The sequence below is a fragment of the Haliotis rubra genome, unplaced genomic scaffold, assembly GCF_003918875.1.
Source record: "Haliotis rubra isolate DU_JTF1 unplaced genomic scaffold, ASM391887v1 Scf260, whole genome shotgun sequence".
Classification (NCBI taxonomy): Eukaryota; Metazoa; Mollusca; class Gastropoda; order Lepetellida; family Haliotidae; genus Haliotis; species Haliotis rubra.
Window position 1 is genome coordinate 87,008 of NW_025766670.1, and position 21,390 is coordinate 108,397.

The window sequence follows — 21,390 nt, forward strand, 5'->3', positions numbered from 1 at the left end:
AAAGTATGACACACTGTTCCAAAAGTATGACACCCCTTATAAAAATATGATAAGCTGTTTTCAAAGTATGACACACTATTCCAAAAGTATGACACACCCTTATAAAAATATGATAAGCTGTTTTCAAAGTATGACCAACCGTATCAGAAGTAGGGTAGACCATTCCAAAAGTATCACTGACCCTTATAAAAATACGATACAGTGTTTTCAAACTATGACACACTACACCTAAGCCGTGTTTACCTGCCTTTCTTAGCGTGTCTGATTGCTAGACATGAGGTCAAGATGTTCCACTCCCGATGGTTACACAGCAGTAAAAAGTGGTTTATTAAAGTGTCGCATGTTGTGGTTGACTCTAGTCGGCTATAGAGAGTTGGACAGTATATAATACAATGTGATCATTTTAGCAGTACTGCTATACACTAATGCAGATGACGGGCAGTTTACCTCTCCATCTAAAATACTGTACGGGGCGAGATTTGCAATGGTTTGGCAATACTGCCCCTTTTCTGAAAACCGTCTGTGGTGGCATTGCTTTACGACCGCAGTTGAAAGGATTATCGCGTCAACGCACACCATGGAAGACATCGACAGAGAGAAATGGTGTATAAGATAGTAGATGTAATTTTCGCGACTTCATATGAGTTTATTGGGGAAAACTGGTGAGACGACGGCGACGACACGCACGACTGTGTATTAGAGACGATTAGGGCAATTAACCCTGTTGACGATGTACGTAGAGGCTATTTTCGAGACGGTAGGTAAGTCTATGTGAAGGGAAAAATGTGTAGAGACGATGGGGTGGACACTCACGACTGTGCATAATAGGGGACGATTAGAGCAGTTAGGCCGATTAATGATGTACGTAAGGGGTTATTTTCGAAGGAAAGTGTGTAGAGACGATGGGGGTGGACACTAGCGGTCATGTATAATAGGGGACGATTAGAGCAGCTAGGCCAATTAACGATGTACGTAGGGGTTATTTTCGAAGGAGAGGGTGTAGAGACGAAGGGGTGGACACTCGCGGCTGTGTATAATAGGGGACGATTAGAGCAGCTAGACCGATTAACGATGTACGTAAGGGGTTATTTTCGAAGGAGAGGGTGTAGAGACGACGGGGTGGACACTCGCGGTTGTGTATAACAGGGACGATTAGAGCAGCTAGACCGATTAACGACGCACATAGGGGATTATTTTCGAAGGAGAAGGGTGTAGAGACGACGGGGTGCACACTCGCGATTGTGTATAATAGGGGACGATTAGAGCAGTTAGGCCGATTAACGATGTACGTAGGGGTTATTTCGAAGGAAGGCTTCGCACACGCAGTGGTCGAAACGATTGCGTAATAAGGGGTGGTTAGACCCATCAGCAGGAATATACGATAAACCGAGGACATATGGTGCGTAAGATAATAGAGGCGATTTTCGTCTTCTTGCTGCGCGTGTCGGACGTGTATGGTCATGTCTACAACGCGGACACGCTCAATTACCCTTTGGGACCTTTGGGGTGCATATCACTCTCAAACCATACCGTCAACAGCTATCTGTACAGTTTGGACGTAATGAGCCTTTTCTTAAAAACAACTATGGCGGTATAAGTAGCAGAGATACTTTGGTAAAGGTGTGTGGTAATAAAATAGACTGTAGTGGGGTGAAGAGATTGGAATATCCTATACTGTTTATTTGCAACACGGACAGAAAAAGCGAACAGGGTAGATTACACATGCACAACTCGTACGGTATAGATTACACGCGAATATGGCCCGAATTTCACGATTTTGTGGCAAAATACGGTCGTTTGCATTATTCCTACAAAAGAGTTCGTGTACAAAGCCTGTCGTCGGTAGCTTGCGATCACCATTTCAGTTAAAGTAATACGCTTCCATGGTTTTCAGATGGCATGATAATACCAAGAAGAGTATACTCAGGAACTTTAAGAGCCATGGATTTTGACGAGGGAAAAATTAGGTTATTGATAGAGCTGTAGGAATGTTCTCGATTTTTTTCCCACGCTGCCGTCTCAAAGCAAACCGATTTTACTAGCCAACCATACAAAGAGGTGTTAAGCGTGGCTTTTAGCGCTTACACAGCTAGGTACCCACGGCGATAACGCCTGTGTTTGATGTAATAGGTATAATTATGTCCAGGACCGGGATTTGACCCCTTACCGTCCAATGGCAGGACGAGGCGCCCTTAGGTCACGCCCCCTATTCTTTTCGCACGTAACCGCTGATGGTGACGAGAGTATCACGAGCACCGACACGCAGTAGCTAGTTAGAAGCCGTCTGCCCGAGAGTGAGGTTGTATATTTTGAGTGCTCCGTACCACGATGTCCTGCTGCTACGTTCCCGAATCGTATAATGAGCAGAGGGATGGAGAAAGATGTAAACTTTACTTCAATAAGAAGGGAAAAGTATCGCCATCATCGCACTCTGGAAACGAAGACACCTTGTCGGTGGACGGGAAATATGGTCTCCCAACTGTTTTGTGAGTAGAAATGTAGTTGTGCATATTTACGAATAAAATTTGTGTAATGTTGTTTTTACTAGTCTCTGTTGTGTTTTATATAAAAGTGTTGACGTTGTCTACCTCGTGGACATATTTTGGGGTGGTTTAAACAATGAGGGATACGGTGCTCGCGCGGTCTAGTATTGTAGAGAGCTTTACATAGACTGTCCGACTCAATATCTTCTTTGTTGTATTTGGTAGAATATAACCGCCTTCCCGTGTTGTATTGTAGAGAGCTTTACATAAACTGGAGGGTGTGTTATTTTTGAGTGTCTTGTTACATTTGTTTTGCTGCCTAGTATTGTAGAGAGCTTTACATTGGCAGTACGACATTTACAGACCTCCTTCAAAATTATTATTCGTTCCCGCTTTGGGTTTACGATACGAGGTAAAGAACGTAACACTCGGTACCACTCTTGCTGCTTTGCCGTTTTCTACCTCACATTTTGTTTCATGTAGAATATCACCGTCTTACCGTCTTGTATTGTAGAGAGCTTTTATGAGGTAAAAACGCGTCTGAGAGCAATTGAGAATTTAGCTTGACGGATGGATTCTTATGGTCGCCATTTTTGTTTGTGTGACGTCATTAGTAGGTGTCACATGCGCGCGCACACACGCACACACACACACGTACATGCACGAACACGTACTAGATGACCATTCCCTTATTTGTGACGGTTCAATGACCACGTGACGTCAATACCGTCGTTGTAGGTCGTGACGTCAGTGTGGCAGTATATTTTCGAGGTTGCGTCACCATCAAGTGACGTCACTACCTTCCTTTGTAGATCGTGACGTCACGAGACCAATCGTCGTGACGTCATACGTGTATGACGTCAGTGTGGCCGCATATTTTCGAGGTTGCGTCACCATCAAGTGACGTCACGACCTTCGTTTGTAGGTCGTGACGTCACGGGACCAATCGTCGTGACGTCATACGTGTATGACGTCAGTGTGGCCGCATATTTTCGAGGTTGCGTCACGTTACGTCACCTCGGAAATGTGCGGTCACCGCTCTACCGGGAGCACCTACCTCTCACATAGTCTGCATATAAAAGTTAATGCTTCAATAAGTCTGTACACATTGTATCGTCTTCTAATCGCACAACATTTGACCCTGAACACTCATGATATATTTCTTTGAAGGGAGGTATTGCAGATAATTATGTATATCTGTTTTCTTCATGTGCGTTTCATGTCCTTCCAAGTTGAACATACAGCACAAGTACATTTTGTATGGCAGCAGGAAAGATACAATGTCCGCAGTACAATATCCAATGTACTGCATTTGTGTGTAGTACTCGTTAAGATCCGGATTAGAATTGGTTTTCAGCAATTCATGCTTGTAGTAAGAGGTGTCGAACAAGATCGGGTGGTCAGGCTTGTTTACTTGGGAGACACATGTCATCGTATCCCGAATGCGTAGATCGATGCTCATGATGTCAGTCACTGGATTGTCTGGTTATTTCAAAATTCATTATTCAAAAAGATGTTAATGTGAATGGAATTTGTCACTATATACGTGTAAAACGAGTGACCAGGACGTTGTTGAATTATGAGAAATGCATCGCCATATTTGACGTGAACGTGCTTAGAAAAGTGTGGCGGGGAGTCAGTGCATCTGGAATATGTAGATATGAGACAGTCGCCAAATCATTGATACAAAAGTAATACTTACATACACCAACTGCAGAATCATCGACGGGTATAGCAGCCTGGTATTGAACACAAATTCTGACAACTGAAACTGCAGCGGAAAACTCTTGAAATCACATGATGAAAAAGATTTAATTCCGTATTGTACAAAGGTGGCTGTGAGTGAAAGTATGAACAGGAAATATTGACTGCTTTATTCAAATGATAGCGCAACAGTATTCAGCACTCACAAGTTTAGAGATGTGTTAAAGGAAATGTTTGTCAAGTTTAAGCTCACAACCTGACAGTAATTACTCTTCAGTGTATGAAACTAATGGACTATTGTCATATGGAAATAAAGCCTGGGTATTGTTCCCACAAACTACGACCATAATCAGGGCAGATACGGGACTTGAACTACAACAAACGAATTCTAGCCAGCGTCAGGGACATAGAATGTCTCAGCTAAGGCAGCACTTTTGACGATTTGGCTACACAAGGCTCTACAATGTTACTGATGAAACGTGAAACGCAAACTTCCATATACTTCGGGTGCCGGGGAGTGAAACCACTACCAAACAATTGTTCACTATTATTTGTGAATAGATGCGGCAGTAACCCTTTCCACGGCCATAAAATGTCCTCTCGATTACAATTCCGGCTATACTACTAGTGCAACGTGACTGTGGTTATAAATCACTCCGAAACAGTTAGTGATAATACCAGAACAATATGGGCGTATCCTGCCCTACTATTAGCACATAAGTGTATGCAAAGCCTAGTCGTGCACATGTCTTGCTTATCCAAACTCACAGGTTGCGGACTACCTCGACTTGTACAACTCAGAGCACCGTGGTTTAGTTTCTACATGCATTTCACTCTTACTTCATTGGAGTTTGTGTACAGACGTTTATACCAAGATAACTTCCTCAAAAGCACGTCGTAACAAGCACCTGACTTTTACATTTTGTGGGAAAAGGCTACGTTAACAGGAAGCAAACAGACAGGAAGAATTATTTTCACTCTCATCTGACCCATGTGAAATAGCGACGCAAATACTTTATACATGAGGTGAATACCTTCCAGCTTCCCTGTAGAAACAGGACATCATTACAGATTAAATACATTGTCAAATACTGAAACCTGGACTCATTTCTATCTTTATACGGTGTGTTCCGCGGCTGATGGTGTCCTCAATTATACTAGTTGAAAGTGACCGTGAGACCGCATGCACTTTGTCAACAGAATTAATGTTATACTACATAACTATCCGTTGTCTTGGTGACAAAAGTGTGGACGTTTCAACTGATACTTAGAGAGCACACATTGTGGGCTTAAAGCTTAGTCATTCTTTCAGCAATCTATTCGACCCAATAACAACTAATCTGTTACCTATTACCAGTGAAACGTGCATGCTTGGTACTCAAGTCACAATATGAACCATTTTCTATGTAACACTCGTGTCGTTAAAAATACGCTTCGCTGACATGCAGACATATAAGCTTACAAGCAGAGACATAAGCTGATATTTAGAGAATAACCAACGAGGTACGAGTGATTACGGGAAATATGCCCGAGTTGAAATAATGTTCACAGTGCCGAGCCTTGGCGAGGCACTGAACATTATTTTAACGAGGGCATATTTCCCGTAATCACTCGTACCTCGTTGGTTACTCTATTTATTACCCATAATGTAATTTAAAAGGAAGAGCCACGAAATAAAAACCACCCGGAGACAGGACTTGTGACCTTAAACAGCTGATTCGTATTCATGCGCGTATTAAACCTAACTTCTCCAGCGGTAATAACATAACTTCGCTATGGAAATAGTACATCATAAAATCGCTTTAAAATACAACAAAATTATTATGCCTGGAATAATTAATTAACATTTGTTAATATGATAAAAATGATCTTTTTGATTGAACTTAATAAGAGCTAAACATTTATTCGATCAAGTCAGTGCGACGGAACATCGTTCATTCACGACTGACGTGTTTTCTAGTGACGGGTGACGGTGTAGTGTTGAAACACACTCTGGCAAAAACCTGTCAATTTTTGGGAAAGTCAACGGTTAAAAGTTGGGAAATCTAAAAGACAACCATCCCACGAATACATCTAGAAAAAGTTTTCTGTCAAGAAACTCAACAAGTTTGAAGATAAAACAACATTTTGTTCTGTGGAAGGCGTGTTACACTCTCGTCTCAGTAGAGTACAGCAGTTCCAAGAAGGATAACTCTAGTCGGAATCCGAGTCTATGAAATGTGTCAATCTCTGCATCGGCTACTGGGACCAACCTCTCAGATTGATTAGGAATGCATGGATATAAAAAGTCATCTTGAAGAAGAACATTTAGCACTGATTCCGGTAAGAAAGGACCTGTTTTCTGGTTCGATGGCATGGACGCCGTGTCCGACTTACTTGTTACACTTTCAGATAACATCTTTAGTCGGTATCTTGCTGTTTCTATTTCCCCGGATTCAGTTTCAACAACAAACAGGTTTTGGGAATTCAAGGGCTGTAAAATTCTTATCACTCTTCCTATTTGGTCACCGTCAACTTTAACTAGGTAAGGGACCTTGATCGGGGTTAGCCTAACGGCGGCCATGTTTGTTTACAAACAATGCAAACGATTGTTTGGTGGGTTTCTTAAAGATTATATAATTTAAAAAGACTGGTACTATTTATAACGCAGTTTTATTCCAAAATAATAACGTCTAATAAAAAGAATATTCATATTCTTTAACCTTCATGTTTTCTTTTTTAGATCTCGGAATGTGTGATTACATTACATAATGTCAATTTATCAATGAATCCATGAAACTTTATGAATGAACGTAGTGTGTGAAAGTAGTTCCGGCATCCAATGAAAATGTACAAATATACGATTAACCAATCAACGTCAAGAATCACTAAATTGCACATTGTGCAAATATCAAAAAGATATTACACGGGATCTCCTCACCCGTATGGGTAATAAAAATTGATATTAGCCGATATGAGGAGATATAAGCCGATATGAGGAGAGATACAGTGATATAAGCTGATATGCAGTGATATAAGCTGATATGCAGTGACATAAGTTGACATACAGTGATATAAGCTGACATACAGTGACATAAGCTGATATACAATGATATAAGCTTATATGCAGTGACATAAGTTGACATACAGTGACATATTCTGACATACAGTGATATAAGCTGATATGCAGTGATATAAGCTGATATACAATGATATAAGCTTATATGCAGTGACATAAGTTGACATACAGTGATATAAGCTGACATACAGTGACATAAGCTGATATACAATGATATAAGCTTATATGCAGTGACATAAGTTGACATACAGTGACATTCTGACATACAGTGATATAAGCTGACATACAGTGATATTAATTGACATACAGTGATATAAGCAGACATACAGGGATATAAGCTGATATACAATGATATAAGCTGATATGCAGTAATAAAAGCTGACATACAGTGAAATAAGCTGACATACAGTGATATAAGCTTACATACAGTGATATAAGCTGACATACAATGATATAAGCTTATATGCAGTGACATAAGTTGACATACAGTGAGATATGCTGACATACAGTAATATAAGCTGACATACAGTGATATTAATTGACATACAATGATATAAGCAAGGATATAAGCTGATATATAATGATATAAGCTGATATGCAGTAATAAAAGCTGACATACAGTGAAATAAGCTGGCATACAGTGATATAAGCTTACATACAGTGATATAAGCTGGCATACAGTGATATAAGCTGACATACAATGACATAAGCTGACATGCCGTGATATAAGCTGACATAAAATGATATAAGCTTACATACAATGATATAAGCTGACATACGGTGATATAAGCTTACATACAGTGATATAAGCTGACACACAGTGATACAAGCTGACATACAGTGATATAAGCTGACATACAGTGATATAAGCTTACATACAGTGATATAAGCTGACATACAGTGATATAAGCTGACATACAGTGATATAAGCTGATATACAGTGATATAAGCTTACATACAGTGATATAAGCGGACATACAGTGATATAAGCTGACATACAGTGACATAAGCTGACATACAATGATAAAAGCTGATATGCAGTAACAAAAGCAGACATACAGTGATATAAGCTGACATACAGTGATATAAGCTGATTCGCAGTGATATAAGGTGATATGGAGTGATGGAAACTCATATGCAGTGAAGTAAGCTGATATGCAGCGATGTAACTGACATCTTGCTCAAACTAGATCTTGCAAACCACACTCACATAGTACACAAAAGCTAACATTATGTGTCTTTAAACGCATCGCACTGACAAGTGCACAAGTGCTTAATTATGAAAGCAAAGAGACAAACACCATTTCTTATTTACAACAGAAATAATTCGAATGTGGATGAATGTACCAACGTATGTCAGGGCAACACTGTAAATATAATGTGTTATTGTTCGTGTCTGAGGTGTCGCGATTCACTATGCCAAGCTGCGATATTTATTCCATGTGGAAGACAGTGCTGGGCATACATTTAGGTATGTTCTTTTTTTTTATTAGGCATTCATACAGGATTTCAAGCGAACCCCATAGAGTTATGTCCCTTGGATCGCTCTTTATGGATATCTTACAACTCCTTTGGAAACAGATCTCAGTCCTAGGCAAAAACAACTTAAGATTGAAACCAGTTCTGCTAACACTGTGCTTGCGACAGTTTTTGATGTACGGAGCAATTGTTAACATTCTATATATGGCATGTGTTCCCTGTTTGGAATCTGTTTGTCTCGAGGGTTCAATGATCTATTTAATGCAGGTCGTAGGGAATGATATGTGTTTTTTTCATAAATAGGAAGGTAAAGTGAGTGCATATGCTCAAATATCAATAACATAGGCCAAAATATTCGAAAATGTGTGAAATTGTGCGTGTAAGAGGCCTTTAGCCTGTCAGAATACTGGTGTACTATTTTGTATGCATGCTTTTAATATATACTTCTCAGACAATAAGCTGATCTCATAATTTCGATCGTCCGTTAAATGATCGTCTTTGTGTTAAATGACAATGTTTTCCACGTAAAGGAGATGAACTTAATGAAGTTGACTTTAATGAGAATGTGTAGATTGAGGGTACACGTGAGTAGCTTGAGTATACGTGAGTAACTTGAGTGTACATGCTAATAGAGCTTAAATGTACACGTGGGTAGCTTCACTGTACACGTAAGCAGCTTGAGTGTACACGTGAGTAGCTTGAGTGTACACGTGAGTAGCTTGAGTGTACTCGTGGGTAGCTGATGTTATCATGTGACCATATGAAGGACCATTATGACAACTTCTGGTCAGTCATCACAGACAGATTCCCGCTTCAATTGACAGTAACTTGAAATAGCTTTGATGACGAGTCTCTCCTTCAGCACCTGATCGGACGACCCTGTGATGAATTATCTGACTCAGATTTCAGTGACTTATTCTATGACCTAAGTGCATCATTTGTAATGAAAATCATGGCCACCTACCAAAGAGAGCTTTCAATTCACAATTATCAACAGTGAGAGGCATTATTCAGATGCCGCAAACATATGAACTATCATTCATTTATGATATCTTACATGTTCCCCTATGTTTCGCGATTCCTAATATGAGCTTACATACAGTGATATAAGCTGACATACAATGATATAAGCTGACATACAATGACATCTTACATGTTCCCCTATGTTTCGCGATTCCTAATAAAACCCACTCTTTAATTACTTACATCTCTTTTTGAAAGCATGATGAATGTTAGACCGAATTGATAGTCTCTAAATTTCATTTGAAGCCGAACGCGTAGCATGAGGTTCAATTTTTTGACATTTTGAACGATGCAACGGGACAGGATGGAGTATGAGTGGCATAATTGTTTTGTTTCGCCTGACCGTTATCTTGCGAATTTCCCATTCTAAACGGAAACAAATATACCATTTACCAGGTAGGTAAATGTTTACGAACGTTTTGCCTCACAAATAGGGATAGATAGGGATGTATTTTTACAAGGTTTTCTGATTTATGTGTTAGATATTGTTTGTTTATGTTTGGAGCTGTGTATTGTAATTGAGTTTGAATATTTTTATAATAGAAGGTAATAATTATGATAGTGAGGTTCCCTAATAATTGTGGAGGAGAAATCGTATAATTGTATTTTCGAGTTTTAGTAAATGTTTCATCAGCATTTCCATCACGTCTGTTGTGTTGATATTAATCATATTGGTGGCCAAGCTGAAGTAGTGCGGCAGTGTTGTATACGTGTGCAGTCAAACGCCGTGAAATCAGACGCATTTTCAATCCAAATTAATACCGTCTGATTTTATGGATTGACCAATCAAATTCGAGCATTTCAGGTAGCCATGGTAGAAGAGAGCTTAAATGTACACGTGCGTAGCTTCACTGTACACGTAAGCAGCCTCAGTGTACACATGAGTAGGTTCAGTGTACATGTGAGTAGCGTGAGTGTACTCGTGGGTAGCTTACGTGTTCACGTGAGTAGCTTAAATGTACACATGAGTACCTTGAGAGTACATTTGAGCAGGTTGTATGTACACGTGAGTAGCTTGAGTGTACTAGTGAGCAGCTTAACTGTATACTGAGTAGCTTGAGAGTACACGTAAGTAGCTTGAGTGTACACGTCGGTAGCTTGAGTGTACACGTAAGTAGCTTGGGTGTACACGTGAGTAGCTTGAGTGTACACGTGAGCAGCTTGTGTGTACACGTGAGCAGCTTGAGTGTACACGTAAGTAGCTTGAGAGTACACGTAAGTAGCTTGAGAGTACACATAAGTAGCTTGAGAGTACACGTAAGTAGTTTGAGTGTACACGTAAATAGCTTGAGTGTACACGGAGGTAGCTTGAGTGTACACGTAAGTAGCTTGAGTGTACACGTGAGTACCTTGAGTGTACACGTAAGTAGCTTGAGTGTAAACGTGAGTAGCTTGAGAGTACATGTACGTAGCTTGAGTGTACACGTAAGTAGCTTGAGTGTACACGTAAGTAGGTTGAGTTTACACGTGAGTAGCTTGAGTGTACACGTAAGTAGCTTGAGTGTACACGTAAGTAGTTTGAGTGTACACGTCGGCAGCTTGAGTGTACACGTCGGTAGCTTGAGTGTACACGTCGGTAGCTTGAGTGTACACGTGAGTAGCTTGAGTGTACAGGTAAGTAGCTTGAGTGTACACGTAGGTAGCTTTAGAGTACACGTAAGTAGGTTGAAACTACACGTAAGTAGCTTGAGAGTTCACGTGTGTAGCTTGAGTGTACATGTACGTAACTTGAGTGTACACGTAAGTAGCTTGAGAGAACACGTAAGTAGCTTGAGAGTACACGTAAGTAGCTTGAGAGTACACGTCGGTAGCTTGAGTGTACACGTAAGTAGCTTGAGTGTACACGTAAGTAGCTTGAGAGTACACGTAAGTAGCTTGAGAGTACACGTCGGTAGCTTGAGTGTACGCGTAAGTAGCTTGAGAGTACACGTAAGTAGCTTGAGTGTACACGAAAGTAGCTTGAGTGTACACGTTGGTAGCTTGAGAGAACACGTAAGTAGCTTGAGAGTACACGTAAGTAGCTTGAGAGTACACGTCGGTAGCTTGAGTGTACACGTTGGAATCTTGAGTGTACATGTTCGTAGCTTTAGTGTACACGTGAGTAGCTTGAGTGTACACGTAAGTAGCTTGGGAGTACACGTAAGTAGGTTGATTGTACACGTGAGTAGCCTGAGTGTACACGTAAGTAGCTTGAGTGTACACGTGAGTAGCTTGAGTGTACACGTCGGTAGCTTGAGTGTACACGTCGGTAGCTTGAGTGTACACGTGAGTAGCTTGAGTGTACACGTAAGTAGCTTGAGTGTACACGTAGGTAGCTTGAGAGTACACGTAAGTAGGTTGAAACTACACGTAAGTAGCTTGAGAGTACACGTGTGTAGCTTGAGTGTACATGTACGTAACTTTAGTGTACACGTAAGTAGCTTGAGAGAACACGTAAGTAGCTTGAGAGTACACGTAAGTAGCTTGAGAGTACACGTCGGTAGCTTGAGTGTACACGTAAGTAGCTTGAGTGTACACGTAAGTAGCTTGAGAGTACACGTAAGTAGCTTGAGAGTACACGGCGGTAGCTTGAGTGTACACGTTGGAAGCTTGAGTGTACATGTACGTAGCTTTAGTGTACACGTGAGTAGCTTGAGTGTACACGTCGGTAGCTTGAGAGTACACGTAAGTAGCTTGAGTGTACACGTAAGTAGCTTGAGAGTACACGTAAGTAGCTTGAGAGTACACGTAAGTAGCTTGAGAGTACACGTAAGTAGCTTGAGTGTACACGTCGGTAGCTTGAGTGTACACGTAAGTAGCTTGAGAGTACACGTAAGTAGCTTTGGTGTACACGAAAGTAGCTTGAGTGTACACGTTGGTAGCTTGAGAGAACACGTAAGTAGCTTGAGAGTACACGTAAGTAGCTTGAGAGTACACGTCGGTAGCTTGAGTGTACACGTTCGAATCTTGAGTGTACATGTTCGTAGCTTTAGTGTACACGTGAGTAGCTTGAGTGTACACGTAAGTAGCTTGGGAGTACACGTAAGTAGGTTGATTGTACACGTGAGTAGCTTGAGAGTACACGTGAGTAGCTTGAGTGTACACGTTGGTAGCTTGAGAGTACACGTAAGTAGCTTGAGTGTACACGTAAGTAGCTTGCGTGTACACGTGAGTAACTTGAGTGTACACGTAGGTAGCTTGAGTGTACACGTAAGTGGCTTGAGAGTACACCTAAGTAGCTTGGGTGTACACGTAAATAGCTTAAGTGTACACGTCGGTAGCTTGAGTGTACATGTACGTAGCTTGAGTGTACACGTAAGTAGCTTGAGTGTACACGTAAGTAGCTTGAGAGTACACGTAAGTAGCTTGAGAGTACACGTCGGTAGCTTGAGTGTACGCGTAAGTAGCTTGAGTGTACACGTCGGTAGCTTGAGAGTACACGTAAGTAGCTTGAGTGTACACGTAAGTAGCTTGAGAGTACACGTAAGTAGCTTGAGAGTACACGTAAGTAGCTTGAGAGTACACGTCGGTAGCTTGAGTGTACGCGTAAGTAGCTTGAGAGTACACGTAAGTAGCTTGGGTGTACACGAAAGTAGCTTGAGTGTACACGTTGGTAGCTTGAGAGAACACGTAAGTAGCTTGAGAGTACACGTAAGTAGCTTGAGAGTACACGTCGGTAGCTTGAGTGTACACGTTGGAATCTTGAGTGTACATGTTCGTAGCTTTAGTGTACACGTGAGTAGCTTGAGTGTACACGTAAGTAGCTTGGGAGTACACGTAAGTAGGTTGATTGTACACGTGAGTAGCTTGAGTGTACACGTGAGTAGCTTGAGTGTACACGTCGGTAGCTTGAGAGTACACGTAAGTAGCTTGAGAGTACACGTAAGTAGCTTGCGTGTACACGTGAGTAACTTGAGTGTACACGTAAGTAGTGGCTTGAGAGTACACCTAAGTAGCTTGGGTGTACACGTAAGTAGGTTAAGTGTACACGTCGGTAGCTTGAGTGTACATGTACGTAGCTTGAGTGTACACGTAAGTAGCTTGAGAGTACTCGTAAGTAGCTTGAGAGCACACGTAAGTAGCTTGAGAGTACACGTCGGTAGCTTGAGTGTACACGTGAGTAGCTTGAGTGTACATGTACGTAGCTTGAGAGTTCCCCTTAAGTAGCTTGAGAGTACACGTAAGTAACTTGAGTGTACACGTCAGTAGCCTGAGTGTACACGTGAGTAGCTTGAGTGTACACGGTAGCTTGAGTGTACATGTACGTAGCTTGAGTGTACACGTGAGTATTTTGAGTGTACTCGTAAGTAGGTTGAGAGTACACGTAAGTAGCTTGAGTGTACACGTAAGTAGCTTGAGAGTACAAGTAAGTAGCTTGAGAGTACACGTAAGTAGCTTGAGTGTACACATCGGTAGCTTGATTGCACACGTGAGTAGCTTGAGTGTACACGTGAGTAGCTTGAGTGTACACGTAAGTAGCTTGAGTGTACACGTAAGTAGCTTGAGTGTACACGTCGGTAGCTTGAGTGTACATGTACGTAGCTTGAGTGTGCACATCGGTAGCTTGAGTATACACGTCGGTAGCTTGAGTGTACACGTGAGTAGCTTGAGTGTACACGTAAGTAGCTTGAGTGTACACGTAAGTAGCTTGAGTGTACACGTCGGTAGCTTGAGTGTACATGTACGTAGCTTGAGTGTACACGTGAGTTGCTTGAGTGTACACCTAAGTAGCTTGGGTGTACACGTAAGTAGCTTGAGAGTACTCGTAAGTAGCTTGAGAGCACACGTAAGTAGCTTGAGAGTACACGTCGGTAGCTTGAGTGTACACGTGAGTAGCTTGAGTGTACATGTACGTAGCTTGAGAGTTCCCCTTAAGTAGCTTGAGAGTACACGTAAGTAACTTGAGTGTACACGTCAGTAGCCTGAGTGTACACGTGAGTAGCTTGAGTGTACACGTCGGTAGCTTGAGTGTACATGTACGTAGCTTGAGTGTACACGTGAGTATTTTGAGTGTACTCGTAAGTAGGTTGAGAGTACACGTAAGTAGCTTGAGTGTACACGTAAGTGGCTTGAGAGTACAAGTAAGTAGCTTGAGAGTACACGTAAGTAGCTTGAGTGTACACATCGGTAGCTTGATTGTACACGTGAGTAGCTTGAGTGTACACGTGAGTAGCTTGAGTGTACACGTAAGTAGCTTGAGTGTACACGTAAGTAGCTTGAGTGTACACGTCGGTAGCTTGAGTGTACATGTACGTAGCTTGAGTGTGCACATCGGTAGCTTGAGTATACACGTCGGTAGCTTGAGTGTACACGTGAGTAGCTTGAGTGTACACGTAAGTAGCTTGAGTGTACACGTAAGTAGCTTGAGTGTACACGTCGGTAGCTTGAGTGTACATGTACGTAGCTTGAGTGTACACGTGAGTTGCTTGAGTGTACACGTGAGTAGCTTGACTGAGTGTGTGGGTGAGTAAATATTTAACGTCACATCGCCAATATTTCAGCCATATTGTGACGAGAATATTTGATATTGAAAGGAAATATATGTATATTATAAAAAAAACGGCCGACGAAGGACAGTAAAACAACTAGAATATCACAATTTGAAGTAAAACTAGCGTAGAAAGTTAAAACAAATAGTACTATTTGGACAGCACAATATAAAAAAGTGGCTAGAGATCGCAAACAACTGAAGGGAGATCACCATACTAGGGACCATGGGGACTTACATTACTTTTGCTACCTACATGGACCCTAGTTGGATTTACACAATCCCTTCAGCTGCTGGCGATTGTAAGAAATGTTAGCCAAGATTAAAATGACAAGAATGCTACGTTTAAAAATCCTGGCAAGTTTAAATGGACTTTGAACATTTTGGGACTTACGTACCCTCTCAGGTGGACAATAATTTTACACTACTTCAACCCCTTTTGAGGGTACAGCCACTAACAATCTCAGTTACTAATATAAACTACCAATAATAAAATATATATCTATTTACAAATCAGTTAGCAAGTCTAATTTTTTTAAAAGGCAATAATTAAATGAGAACTTATATTACTAAAAAGATCCTTCATAGTGTTTACCCGAATAGATATCCCTTGTGATGGAATATTCTACACAGTCAAGAGTAGCTTGAGTGTACACGTGAGTAACTTGAGTGTACATGTGAGTAGCTTGAGTGTACACGTGAGTAACTTGAGTGTACACGTGAGTAACTTGAGGGTACACGTGAGTAGCGTGAGTGTACACGTGAGTAGCTTGAGTGTACATGTGAGTAACTTGAGTGTACACGTGAGTAGCTTGAGTGTACATGTGAGTAGCCTGAGTGTACATGTACGTAGCTTGAGTGTTTACCTTCAGTGTACACGTGAGTAGCTTGAGTGTAAATGTGTGTAGATTGAGGGTACATGCGAGTAGCTTGAGTATACGTGAGTAACTTGGGTGTACACGTGAGTAGCTTGAGTGTACATGTGAGTAGCTTGAGTGTACTCGTGGGAAGCTTGAGTGTACACGTGAGTAACTTGAGTGTTCACGTGAGTAGCCTGAGTGTAAATGTACGTAGCTTGCGTGTTTACCTTCAGTGTACACGTGAGTAGCTTGAGTGTAAATGTGTGTAGATTGAGGGTACATGTGAGTAGCTTGAGTATACGTGAGTAACTTGAGTGTACACGTGAGTAGCTTGAGTGTACATGTACGTAGCTTGAGTGTACACGTGAGTAACTTGAGTGTACACGCGTGTAGCCTGGGTGTACATGTACGAAGCTTGAGTGTACACGTAAGTAACTTGAGTGTACACGCGAGTAGCATGAGTGTACACGTGAGTAGCTTGAGTGTACATGTACGTAGCTTGAGTGTACACGTGAGTAGCCTGAGTGTACATGTACGTGGCTTGAGTGTACACGTGAGTAACTTGAGTGTACACGTGAGTAACTTGAGTGTACATGTACGTAGCTTGAGTGTACACGTAAGTAACTTGAGTGTACACGCGAGTAGCATGAGTGTACACGTGAGTAGCTTGAGTGTACATGTACGTGGCTTGAGTGTACACGTGAGTAGCTTGAGTGTACACGTTAGTAACTTGAGTGTACACGTGAGTAGCTTGAGTGTGACACGTGTGTAGCTTCAGTGTACACGTGAGTACCTTGAGTGTACACGTGAGTAGCTTGAGTGTACACGTGAGTAGCTTGAGTGTACACGCGAGTAACTAGAGCGTACATATACGTAGCTTGAGTGTACATGTGAGCAGCTTGACTGTACACGTGAGTAACTTGAGTGTACACGTGAGTAGCATGAGTGTACATGTACGTAACTTCAGTGTACACGTGAGTAACTTGAGTGCACACGTGATTATTTTGAGTGTAGACGTAAGTAACTTCAGTGTACACGCGAGTAACTAGAGCGTACATATACGTAGCTTGAGTGTACTCGTGGGTATAAAGCTTGAGTGTACACGTGAGTAACTTGAGTGTACACGTGAGTAGCTTGAGTGTACATGTACGTAGCTTGAGTGTACATGTACGTAGCTTGAGTATTCTCGTGAGTACCATGAGTGTACACATGGGGGTAGCCTGGGCGTACACGTGACTAGCGTGAGTACACGTGTTTTATATTGCTGCAGTGTCGTAGACAAAATACACATTCTGAATTGCTTGTGACAAGCAAGATTCAGATTCAAATTTCTTTGACACAGAAACGCAGACAAAAAAGCCGTTTAGTTTATTTATTCATAATAAATAGTTGAAAAGAAGCTGAAACAAATGCTAAATGTAATGTAAATGCAAACAGAAATCTTTCTCATCATGAAACAGACCCGTACTCGCAGCGTTACAAGTGTTTCCCAGTCGTCTAAAGTGGAAACAGAATGTTTAACTTGAGACCAAAGTCATTCTCCCACTGATTATTTAAGGCTTTGTGGTACTTCTATGTGGGAACTATCACGTAATAATCTTATCAAATAAATGTCATTATATGTACAAGTTATATGTACAAATATCTGTAAAAAAATAGTAAAACGATATTTTACACTAATCAAAATCGCCGGCGTGTTTATGACGAATAATGAGTAAGTGAAATTTTCACTACATTGTTGTAATATTTTCTGAATTAAGCTTATACTTCTTTCACAAACTCAGATTATCGAGAGCTTGCCCCGAGTACCATGCTGAACAGTTCGTGTGAACATTTGAGTGTCAGTGATACACACGTAACGCTCCGGATCATGAATGCGGAATACCACGTTCCATGTAATTGAGAACAATTTGTATAATAGCAAGGAATATGTTAAGGTTATAAAAACCTGTCGAAAATTTACAGTAATTCATCTCAAGAAATATATACAGTGTATTTGCTACCAGTATTAGACTAGAAAAAAATCTGTTGACAATTGACAGTAAAAAAATCATAATGTAGAGTATTATAGACAATTTGTACAGTTTACTTATAACAGCTTTCAGGGTTTAGTAGCATATTTCCATTATGTTAAGACACATACATGAAGAGTTGTAATTAATGCTAACCTAATTAATATTTGAAGAAATAAAACATCTGCAATATACCTAAACAAATAGCACAAAGCACCCGGTCTACAAAAAATACGGAGAGATAACTGTATGCATTCTTCTCTACTGATCTTTCTAAGTGCTTGTAACAAACCGCAAACTGATAATTGCTGGTTGTACCACAATGGCATCAATACGATCAGTATGTGGCACATAATCTGTGTAAATTTTATACAGTTTATAATAAATCAACACTAACATATATATAAAATATATACTGACAGCATAAATAGCTAAAAGCATTCGATCTACAAAAAAAGACGGAGAGATAACTGTATGCATTCTCCTCTCCTGATCTTTTTAAGTGCTTGTAACAAGCGACACACTGCTAATTGCTGGTTATACCACAATAGCATCAATACAATCGGTATTTAGCATTAAGCTGTGTACATTTTATACAGTTTATAATAAACCAACACAAACATATAAATTAAATATATACTGACACCATTACAGGTTAATATACAAATGATTAACTGTCTGGGCCTTATAGCAAAGCACTCATTACAAAAAGACACAGTGATACACGTGTGTGTACCCATCTCATACATATTCACACGAAGTACTTGTAACACATGGCAGAGTACCCGTCATGCCTCAGCTCCACAAACGTGACGCAGGTTTATCGAGGTACAGGTGCCATTGATTTCTTACGCGATTTTAAACAATGTGAGAGCGTTGTCCTTCCATGGATGCTCACAAAACGTAAACAATTCTTTCATACAAGTGATAGTTGGTTTATACTCCTCGCAATATGTACAATTAACGCAAAATGCACACATTTGCTCCATGTAAATAATGCGCAAACATTATGCTTTATAAGTCAAGTAGTGACAGCTAAGCAGGTACACCAACAGGGTTAAACACTTCGGGCTGATCTGAATGTCAGAGCAAATTTCGTTCAACAACATTAGAAACCTGACACCCATATTATTGGTATTAATTAATTTGTAGTCATGTTGTGCTATACACACGGCAATTAAAATGTAGGCTGCTGAGGTACATAATTTATCCATGATGTAAAATAAAAGCATGAAGCAAAATAATCACTTGCAGCGCGTCATTTGGGCAACGTAGCAACTAATGCAATGGTCAATGCAAGCGCACAGACATTGCTAAACAGGAAATCGCATCTAATATTACAAGTTTAATCAGAAATTAAATTCAAAATATACTTCGAGACACAAATCATAAGCGTGAGAATGCCATGAGCAGGGCTAATGCTGGACGATCCGCTCAAGCAGTTGCACGATCCCTGGGCTGAAGTCGTCATACAATACACAGTCTGAAGACCCTTGAGCAACATACGGGCATCGCTGCAATCGACCAAGGCCTGGGTCGCCACGTGTGACGTCTCACTAAGATTATGGGCAAATCAGGGCAGTCATCTCCGCAACAAATGTGTAAGTTCAACCTCCACAAGAAGGCAGTTCTTCAGTGGTAGAGTGTCAACAGAGACCAACAGGAATCGACTGTGTACCGTAGATGTTTCAACAAGACGGCCATACACAGGACGTACACTGACGGAAGTGTGTTTACATTGCGCATTGCCGATGACAAATTACTAGTGTTGTCATATTTGAAATTTGTTTGGGTAATTGTCCCTCTTTTTAGGGGTTTTACACAGTACTTGTGACACATATTTGAATACTTATCATGCGTAATATCATCATCATTGTCCAAGGCTGTGTAAGTATCTCGAGGTTGGTGCGGCATCACTCACTCATATCTGTTGCAAGGCAAATCAAGAGGTTCACTTTCAACATAATCCTCTCTTCCTTCCTCCAAGGGATCATCTTCTTCTGCCTTAATTGCTGTTATCCCATCTATTCCAGCATACATTCCACTGACCGTGGGTAACTTGTCAGTGTCTGTTTCATCTGGTTCTTGAGTCGTGAAGATTGTTTCCGCAAACAGATTTATAGTCGCTGCTGCCCTATTTCCAGATTCTCCTCCTTCAGCCGACCAACCAACAACAGCAATCCTAGGTTCTGAATCAGTACGGGAGGCACGTAATGCCATGATCATGTCCTCCTCAATGTCATCCTTAATATTCTTGTCAGACTGCTGCATTCCAGCTCCCCTTTCTTGCTCTGACGTCGGTTCCTCTCTGTTAGTAGCTTTCAGTGGTCTCACCTCTTCATAGTCATCATCCTCACCTTCCATCTGCTGCCTCTCCCGCCTGCGCATGTTGTTATCATCCGGGACATCCACAACAGGTTCACAATGTTGCCTGCGCCCAGTCCAGTTAAATCAGCATCATCGATTTCAGCATACTCTCCATCATCGATATGTTCTGGCATGTTCTGCATGGGTGTGATGTACGATCGAAACCTGTGAAGTATACTGGGGTTAACATAACGCTCTTTAATGTATGTATAAACATGATCACATGTTAATATATATGACATGTTCCAGCAAAAGAAGAATAAAGAGATACTACTTGCCTTAAGTGCCAGTAGTCTGAAAAATGAGAGAAATAATAACCGTAGCGTTTGATGCAAGATGCTTGAAGATACTTTAAACACGAAATCAATGTTGGGGGTATGTACACGATGTTCTAAAATTCATCTATATAGTGCATACTTGATAAATCGACACATTTTTCAATATGTATCAATAATGGCAACGTAAGACTAAAGCAAAGACAGCAGCGTAAACAAATTAAACCTTCAGTTAAAGATATTTAAAATAACATGTATCTCACCTCTGAGCCGGTTGAGTCGTGAAAGTATCAGACCAGCAATTATACCCAGAGTTACAATCACAGACGCGACTGAAGAACCAACAACCAGAGGAAGACTCGTTTCTGGAGTATCTGAAAGTGCACTAAAATACATGTCACAGACGTAATCATACCATTGTAAACATTGCATTGAATTATACTTCTTGTAAGTTTACAGTTTGTAGTTCGTAGAGATTCAACAAATTTCGAACACTTCATAATTCCATAAATGAATTGAAATTTTTCTACCCGGTATGGACGAAAGAACCATGAAATCTTGTCTTCTGTCATTATATTCGACACTGAATATGTATGCTCCAAACTCTGCACTAGTGATGTCATCATTGACGATGAGAGAATATTCAAATACATTGTTCGTCA

The 21,390-nt window shown here is 40.8% G+C and overlaps 2 protein-coding genes across 2 annotated transcripts in view; both read right to left on the bottom strand.

Moving 5' to 3' along the window:
• LOC124280108 (transmembrane GTPase Marf-like) overlaps positions 1–4,325 on the bottom strand; it is a 60,522-nt gene extending 56,197 nt beyond the window's left edge. Inside the window, exon 1 of the mRNA XM_046715999.1 lies at positions 4,186–4,325. The gene's annotated coding sequence lies outside the window, so the exon portion shown is untranslated. The remainder of the gene's footprint in view (positions 1–4,185) is intronic.
• Positions 4,326–17,432: 13,107 nt separating this feature from the next.
• Positions 17,433–21,390, bottom strand: LOC124280120. The gene is made up of 4 exons (XM_046716011.1): positions 21,259–21,390; positions 20,992–21,102; positions 20,732–20,747; positions 17,433–20,618 (listed from the first exon to the last, which is right to left on the bottom strand). The coding sequence occupies exons 1-4, from the start codon at positions 21,278–21,280 to the stop codon at positions 20,417–20,419; spliced, it is 351 nt and encodes a 116-aa protein (XP_046571967.1). The 5' UTR covers positions 21,281–21,390; the 3' UTR covers positions 17,433–20,416.

Bases quoted from the DNA above. Each gene is read 5' to 3' on its own strand.
- LOC124280120 (XM_046716011.1), bottom strand. From the start codon at position 21,280: ATGGTTCTTTCGTCCATACCGG. The intron at 21,103-21,258 runs GTAGAAAAATTT...GTGCACTTTCAG, and splicing joins GGTTCTTTCGTCCATACCGG to ATACTCCAGAAACGAGTCTT.